This window comes from Oncorhynchus clarkii, chromosome 12 (genome assembly GCF_045791955.1).
Source record: "Oncorhynchus clarkii lewisi isolate Uvic-CL-2024 chromosome 12, UVic_Ocla_1.0, whole genome shotgun sequence".
In the NCBI taxonomy this organism is placed as follows: Eukaryota; Metazoa; Chordata; class Actinopteri; order Salmoniformes; family Salmonidae; genus Oncorhynchus; species Oncorhynchus clarkii.
This window is the reverse complement of record NC_092158.1, coordinates 43,012,648-43,020,666: the sequence shown is the minus strand read 5'-3', so window position 1 is coordinate 43,020,666 and position 8,019 is coordinate 43,012,648. Positions and strand designations below refer to the sequence as shown.

The 8,019-nt window shown below is 44.6% G+C and overlaps 1 protein-coding gene across 2 annotated transcripts; it reads left to right on the top strand.

Moving 5' to 3' along the window:
* The first annotated feature begins 821 nt into the window (after nucleotides 1-821).
* LOC139422043 (myb/SANT-like DNA-binding domain-containing protein 2) lies at nucleotides 822-7,298 on the top strand. 2 transcript variants are annotated; one of them, XM_071173179.1, is made up of 4 exons: nucleotides 822-1,286; nucleotides 4,739-4,994; nucleotides 5,287-5,353; nucleotides 5,605-7,298. In XM_071173179.1, the coding sequence occupies exons 1-4, from the start codon at nucleotides 831-833 to the stop codon at nucleotides 6,557-6,559; spliced, it is 1,734 nt and encodes a 577-aa protein (XP_071029280.1). In that variant the 5' UTR covers nucleotides 822-830; the 3' UTR covers nucleotides 6,560-7,298. The 2 variants fall into 2 exon arrangements, with proteins under 2 accessions (XP_071029280.1, XP_071029281.1); XM_071173180.1 differs by having other exon boundaries at nucleotides 831-1,271.
* Nucleotides 7,299-8,019: the final 721 nt, after the last annotated feature.

The window sequence follows — 8,019 nt, the reverse complement described above, 5'->3', positions numbered from 1 at the left end:
CTGAAGTTATAGGCTATTTTTTTTACATTGGTTTGCCAGCTCCAGGTAGACTACACAGGTGGCATAAATTGATTTGCAATGACCTGTGATATCGTAATTTCAACATATTTATTGTATCAAATGGTAGCCTACAATGGCATATACATTAATAGACTACTTGATGGCCAACAGAGGCAAATGTATAATTCTCGACATTTAGCCTAATGTCAGTTTCATTAGGGACTTTTCCCCATAAAAAGAACCACGCGGGGGAGTTGCATAATTTACACTTCAAATGTCCACACCGCCAGCCCCCGAGACACGAGAACTGAGCATGCGTAAAGCACTTGGCTTGATAGCGTTTTCTTTAAGCAGTCAACATTAGACTGCAGTTTAAACCACCTCCGAGCGGATTTGTGAAATGCGCACAAGTGCGCCCAAAGTCGTTTTCCAGTGCTGTATCTCCATTATTTCTTAATGTGCGTCGGTTCTAGGGTATTAATATATCTTCTGGAAAAAGGTTTGTAAATAGGTGTCTCCATAACGACAATCTAAATAGTCTACCAACAACTGGTAAAAAAGTTGTCACAACGTGCACGCGTGCTGCCCGCTCCTCTCGCTCACGTGACTTAACCAATAACTGCAGTGCTCTCTCAAAACACACACACACCCCTCCGGCCCTCCCAACATTTACACGGGAACATGGCAACGCCGAGTGCATGCGCGCACACAAATTATACAGTACAGATGGCTTGACCGATATTTTCTGTTTGCAATATTAATTGACCGCTCACCCAATCCACTGAGAAGACGTCAACTCCCATCCCCCGCCCCTTAGCAACAGAAGCAAGATGGCGGCGCCCAGTAACGCTGATCATTCTCCAGAGATATCGACGCCTTTAAAGATACCGAAAACAGAAGTGCCATCACCAGAATCAGAAGATTTGAGCGACAGCAACCAATATCATTCCAATCCCTCCACACCTAATCGATTCTCGCCTCTCAACGTAGGTTTGTCGATTTCTGGGAGCGCAGGCCGAAGTGGATCGGCCTGTGCATCAAATAGCTTCACCGCTTGCCGAGGGATGTCGTGGACCCCATCAGAAACAAACGCACTTATTGCGGTATGGGGGAATGAAAGACTGACAGAGGCACGAATGCAGCAGCTGGAGGTTGCAGGCACCGTTTTCTCTGGAAAGGCTCCTGGTCCCGCAATGTACGAGCGGGTCTCACGAGCCCTAGCAGAGCTCGGCTACGAAAGGACCCCATCCCAATGCAGGGAAAGGATGAAGGTAATGGGGGACAGAGTAAGCATGTTCATCTATCACATAGCTAGGTAGCTAACGTTAGCCATCTGTCAGACTCTTGCTAGGGAACTTCGTGTTATGTTCATTAATTTTATGTTATCCAGGATGTTGTCATTGCTACCTTCCTAGCTATGCCCCATGACTAAGTAACGTTACCTTTCTAGAGAGCTATACAGAACAAAAATATACACGCACCATGTAAAGTCTTAGTCCCACGTTTCATAAACTGAAATATAAGATCCCAGACATTTTCCATCTGCACAAAAAGCGTATCTCTCTCCAATTTTGTGCACATTTGTTTACATCCCAGTTAGTAATTCTCATTTGCTAAGATAATCCATCCACCTGACAGGTGTGGCATATCAATAACCTAATTAAACAGCATGATCATTACACAGGTGCACCTTGTGCAGTTTTGTCACACAACACAATGCCACAGATATATAAAGTTGAGGGAGCGTGCAATTGTCATGCTCTCTGCAGGAATGTCCACCAGAGGTCTTGCCAGAGAATTTAATGTTAAGTTCTATACCATAAGCCGCCTCAACATCGTTTTATAGAATTTGGCAGTACTGTATGTCCAACCGGCCTCAAAACCACAGACCACATGTAACCATGCCAGCCCAAGACCTCCACATATGGCTCCTTCAGCTGCGGGATGGTCTGAGATGAGCCACCCGGACAGCTGATGAAACTGGGTTTGCGCATCGGAAGAATTTCTTCACAAACTGTTAGAAACCGTCTCAGGGAAGCTCATCTGTGTGCTCGTCGTCCTCACCAGGGTCTTGACCTGACTGCAGTTTGGGGTCGTAACAGAGTTCAGTGGGCAAATGCTCACCTTCAATTGACACTGGCACACTGGAGAAGTGTTCTCTTCACAGATTAATCCCGGTTTCAACTGTACCGGGCAGATGGCAGACAGTGTGTATGGCTCTGTGTGGGAGAGTGGTTTGCTGATGTCAACGTTGTGAATCGAGTGCCCCATGGTGGGGTTATGGTATGGGTAGGCATAAGCTATGGACCACTAACACAATTGTATTTTATCAATGGCCATCACCTCATGTTTCATTATGATAATGCACGGCCCCATGTCACAAGGATCGGTACACAATATCTGGAAGCTGAAAATGTCCCAGTTCTTCTCAGGCTTGGATGCTCACCAGACTTGTCACCTTTTGAGCATGTTTTGGATGCTCTGGATCGACGTGTATGACATCGTGTTCCAGTATCCAGCAACTTCGCACAGCCATTAAAGAGGGGACGGACAACATTCCACAGGCCACAATAAACAACCTGATCAACTCTATGCAAAGGAGATGTGTCACGCTGCATGAGGCAAATGGTGGTCACACCAGATACTGAATGGTTTTCTGATGCACAACCCTACTTTTTTTTTTGGTATCTGTGACCAACAGATGCATATCTGTATTCCCAGTCATGTGAAATCCATATACCGTATTAGGGCCGAATGAATGTATTTCAATTGACAGATTTCCTTATATGAACTCAGTAAAATCTTTATTATTGTTGCATGTTGCGTTTTATATGTTTGTTCAGTGTAGTAATGTAGTGAGATAATGTAACCAGTTGCCCTTCCCTGAGCTAGATACAGTTGAAGTCGGAAGTTTACATACACCTTAGACAAATACATTTAAACTCAGTTTTTCACAATTCCTGACATTTAATCCAAGTAAAAATTCCCTGTCTTAGGTTAGTTAAGATCACCACTTTATTTTAAGGATGTGAAATGTCAGAATAATAGTATAGAGAATGATTTATTTCACCTTTTATTTCTTTCATCACATTCCTAGTGGGTCAGAAGTTTACATACAATCAATTAGTATTTGTTAGCATTGTCTTTAAATTGTTTAACTTGGGTCGAACGTTTTCAGGTAGCCTTCCACAAACTTCCCACAATAAGTTGGGTGAATGTTGGCCCATTCCTCCTGACAGAGCTGGTGTAACTGAGTCAGGTTTGTAGCCATCTTTGCACACACACGCTTTTTCAGTTCTGCCCACACATTTTCCATAGGATTGAGGTCAGGGCTTTGTGATGGCCACTCCAATACCTTGACTTTGTTGTCCTTAAGCCATTTTGCCACAACTTTGGAAGTATGCTTGGGGTCATTGTCCACTTGGAAGACTCATTTGCAACCAAACTTTAACTTCCTGACTGATGTTGCTTCAATATATCCACATAATGTTCCTACCTCATGATGCCATCTATTTTGTGAAGTGCACCAGACCCTCCTGCAGCAAAGCACCCCCACAACATGATGTTGCCACCCCCATGCTTCAAGGTTGGGATGGTGTTCTTCGGCTTGCGTTTTCCTCCAAACATAACAATGGTCATTATGGCCAAACAGTTCTGTTTTTGTTTTATCAGACAGACCAGAGGATATTTGATTATCTTTGTCCCCATGTGCAGTTGCAAACCGTAGCCTGGTATTTTTATGGCGGTTTTGGATCAGTGGCTTCTTCCTTGCTGAGCGGCCTTTCAGGTTATGTCGATATAGGACTCATTTTTACTGTGGATATAGATACTTTTGTACCCGTTTCCTCCAGCATCTTCACAAGGTCCTTTGCTGTTGTTCTGGGATTGATTTGCACTTTTCGCACCAAAGTACGTTCACCTCTAGGAGACGGAACGCGTCTCTTTCATGAGCGGTATGATGGCTGCGTCGTCCCATGTTGTTTATACTTGTGTACTATTGTTTGTACAGATGAACGTGGTACCTTCAGGCATTTGAAAAATTGCTCCCAAGGATGAACCAGACTTGTGGAGGTCTACAATTGTTTTTCTGAGGTCTTGGCTGATTTCTTTTGATTTCCCCATGATGTCAAGTGAAGAGGCACTGAGTTTGAAGGCAGGCCTTGAAATACATCCACAGGTACACCTCCAATTGACACAAATGATGTCCATTAGCCTATCAGAAGCTTCTAAAGACATGACATAATTTTCTGGAATTTTCCAAGCTGTTTAAAGCACAGTCAACTTAGTGTATGTAAACTTCTGACCCACTGGAATTGTGATACAGTGAATTAGAAGTGAAATAATCTGTAAACAATTGTTGGAAAAATGACTTGTGTCATGCACAAAGTCGATGTCCTAACAGAGTTGCCAAAACTATAGTTTGTTAACAAGAAATTTGTGGAGTGGTTGAAAACGAGTTTTAATGACTCCAACCTAGGTGTATGTAAACTTCCGACTTCAAATGTAGATAGCTATCCGGTAAGCTGACTGGAAGTTTGCAGAAGATGGTTGAATTTTGCATCTAGTGCAATTGTAGAGAATTAAATATCCTCAGTTTAATTTCAAAGCAAAGGATTTCAGTAAATTATTTTTCAAATCTGGTGTATTTGTGGCATTGGATATGCCTATAGCTAGCCTAGTAGCTAACACAAACCTCAAGCTCTTCCTCTAACATTTACACATCCATTATGACCCGCAGACGCTGCGACGGTGCTACAGCCGAGTGAAGGAGCACGGTGTCGGCAAGAGGAAGAGCAGCTACTCCATCGAGCAGCTGGAAAAGGTGTTTGGCCAGGGAGGCTGGGACTCCCAGATGTGTGCCCCCGTCCTCATCAACAGCAGTGGCCTGTACCAGGAGATGGAGTCTGACGGCAGCACCATGGAGGATTTCTCCCAGGAAGACTGGTGCAACCAGGTGCTGGCCTCGGCCTTCCAGGAGGGAGAGATGGAAACTGGTGAGTGGTGGTGATTGATTGTGGGGTTGACAAAAGTGGGCTATAGTGAAGTGGTCAGCAGACTTATTTTTGTTAAAGGGGTAGGTAGACTATCCAGGGTGCTGGTAGTTCTTACTAGGGGTAGTTACGGGACTGTGAAATGTTTGGAAGCCCTGTCGTTAGTATGCAGGCTATTCCTTCACTCTATGTCAAAAGGAATAATGTAGGAGTTGGCTAATGAGGCCATATGCCTGTCAGGTAGCATTTATTGTGTTATTTTGATGTTGATGGAAAATACTGTTCATTTCTTCAGAGGAAACACAGCCACCAAAGAATGCCAGAGTCCTGCAGCTGCGACCTGAGCCTTCGGAGCAAGTCCTGTATGTATTTTTTTCTCCATAGAATTAATGATCCCTAATAACACTGTGTAATATGAATATAATGCCAAACTAAATGCTTATTTTTTTACTGCCAAGATGTGATATATTTGAAAAACAAATCGCTTACAGAAACTTGGTCTCTGCATCATTCAATGTCTAGTCTTCATCAAAATTAAGCAGCTGTTCTCATTACCAACCCTCCAATGGTTCCAACCAAATCTTGACCGGCCATTTATTTCTGTCCCTGTCAGGAAACAGGAAGTGATGCTGAACGTGGTGCGTATCCTGGAGTCGGTGCAGGTGAAGTGGGAGCACTTTCAGACGTGGACCGACTTCTCCCGGCTGCACCTTTCCAACAAGCTGGCCATTTTTGGCGTGGGCTACAACACGCGCTGGCGTGAGGACATCCGCTACCACTACGCAGAGATCAGCTCCCAGGTGCCCCTTGGCAAGCGGCTGCGCGAGTACTTCAACCCAGAGAAGGCAGAGGGCCGTGTCATCATGACCAAAGTACAGAAGATGAACTGGAAGAACGTGTATTATAAGTTCCTGGACATCACCATTAGCGAAGCACGCTGCCTGGAACTGCACATGGAGGTGGACTGGATCCCCATAGCCCAGGCCAGGGTGACGGGCTGTAGCAACGGGACCTCCAAGTATCTCCTACCGGGGGGTATCCCCAAGACTTACGGCCTGTACGCCATAGGCTACGAGGACGTGGTGGCGGAGTTGCACTACGCAGGGGAGGATGAGGCTCCAGCCTCTCCACTGCAACACCAAGACACTGACCAGAGCTTGCCTCTCTCTGGGTCGTCGGGCTCCGGCGGGCCCGGGTCCGAGAGTGTGGTGAGGCCGGGGGGACGAGCGAGGGAGGGGGAGAGGACTGGGGCCAAAGTGACCTACTGCTACCTGGGCATCGCAGAGGAGAGGACCTTACAGCAGTGTCTGTTCCAGCACTTTCAGAGCTCAGGCAAGCATTACAGCCGCAGGGAGATCTCGGCCGTAACATGCTTCCTCCAGGGGAATTGCAGCGGCACTGGCCAGCAGACCAGGGAAGAGGGCCTCTCCTTGGGCCCTGAACATTCGGCCATATACATTAAATTTATCGAGGTGGAGCTAGATTTCCTCTCTGCTGGCTCACTGTTGGAATGTCTAGAAATTGCAGTTGGTTACTCTTTAAAGTACAACAACAAAGAGGCGTTGTAACGCTTGTTGTTTAGACTCCCATTAACTGAATGATTGAACGGGGGCCAGAGGGACATGCAATATCTCTTTCCCCCAATTTAACTGCAGACCTGAGTTCAAATGCTATTTGAAATCATTTAAAATACTTCGGCTGGGCTTGATTGAGCTTGCCTTGGTCAATGGAACCGAAAGAATAGTCACAAAACTGTTAACCCCAGCTGACACATTTGGCAGGCAATAGCAAACACAAAAGAATATTTGAAATAGTGTTTGAACCCCGGTCTGTGTACATGCTGTCTTATCAGGGGATGTGAGAGGGGAATGGCTACTGCTGAATGCATTTCCCTACCTTGAGGATATAGCAGTGGACATACAGTATATTTGTCACAAGAAGATGGTGTGCACTTGTTTTAAAACTGCCTTTACATTTCTTCAAATGTGGATGTCTATCGTCAGGTCTAAGGTGCCAGAAAAAGATCCCGGGGTAAAGATCATGTAAGGAACTTGATCCAATTCTAATAGAGGACCTAGAGGGGCAATATGAATGAAGATATTGAATCTATCTCTATATAGAAATATATATTTAAGAATATATATTGATGTTGTCAAGCATTCCAGCATTTATTAACATTATGAATTTCAAAGAAGTATGTTAATGTTTTGATATATATATATATTACCAGTGTCTTTGTGTATTTTTGTTTCCAGGTCAAAGTCTTGTGTTTACATGTTTTGAAAAAAATAATAAACAGGGCACAGACCGTCATTTGCCACTCATTGAATAGTTCTAGATTCCAGTGGGCTCATTTGTAGGTGTTGGGTCCTTGTCTCTGCATACTGCTATCTAGTGATGACCCGTAGGTCTTATCCTTACCAACCTTCCTTGCAGGAGAGCCAATGCTTCATGCACCACTTCTGTCACCAGATGGCAGCAGATAGCCATAACTGAGAAGTTACAGGCATTGCGTTCTTAAACACAATCCAATGGTGAATATGCAGGTAAATGCCAAAGTAATGGAAACACCTGAGTAAATGGACACAAAGTATTTTTTAAGCAGGTGCTTCCATACAGGTGTGGTTTCTGAGTTAAGTAAGCAATTAACATCCCATCATGCTTAGGGTCATGTATACAAATGCTAGGCAGGCCATCATTTTGTCTACCATGGCCATGCCTCCATAGAATGACAATGCCCCCCCTCATCCACAGGGCATGAGTGGTCACTGAATGGTTTTATGAGCATGGAAACGATGTTAACCATATGCCATGGACATCTCAGTAACCAGATCTCAACCCAATTGAACACTTATGGGAGATTCTGGAGTGATGCCTGAGACAGCGCTTTCCATCAACAAAACACCAAATGATCAAATTTATCATGGAAGAATGGTGTCGCAGCCCTCCAATAGACTGTTTACACAGGCAGCCCAATTCTGATATTTTACCACTAGTTGGTCTTTTGACCAATCACATCAGATTTATT

Bases quoted from the DNA above. Each gene is read 5' to 3' on its own strand.
- LOC139422043 (XM_071173179.1), top strand. From the start codon at position 831: ATGGCGGCGCCCAGTAACGCTGATCATTCTCCAGAGATATCGACGCCT. The intron at 1,287-4,738 runs GTAAGCATGTTC...TATGACCCGCAG, and splicing joins TGAAGGTAATGGGGGACAGA to ACGCTGCGACGGTGCTACAG. The intron at 5,354-5,604 runs GTATGTATTTTT...TGTCCCTGTCAG, and splicing joins GAGCCTTCGGAGCAAGTCCT to GAAACAGGAAGTGATGCTGA.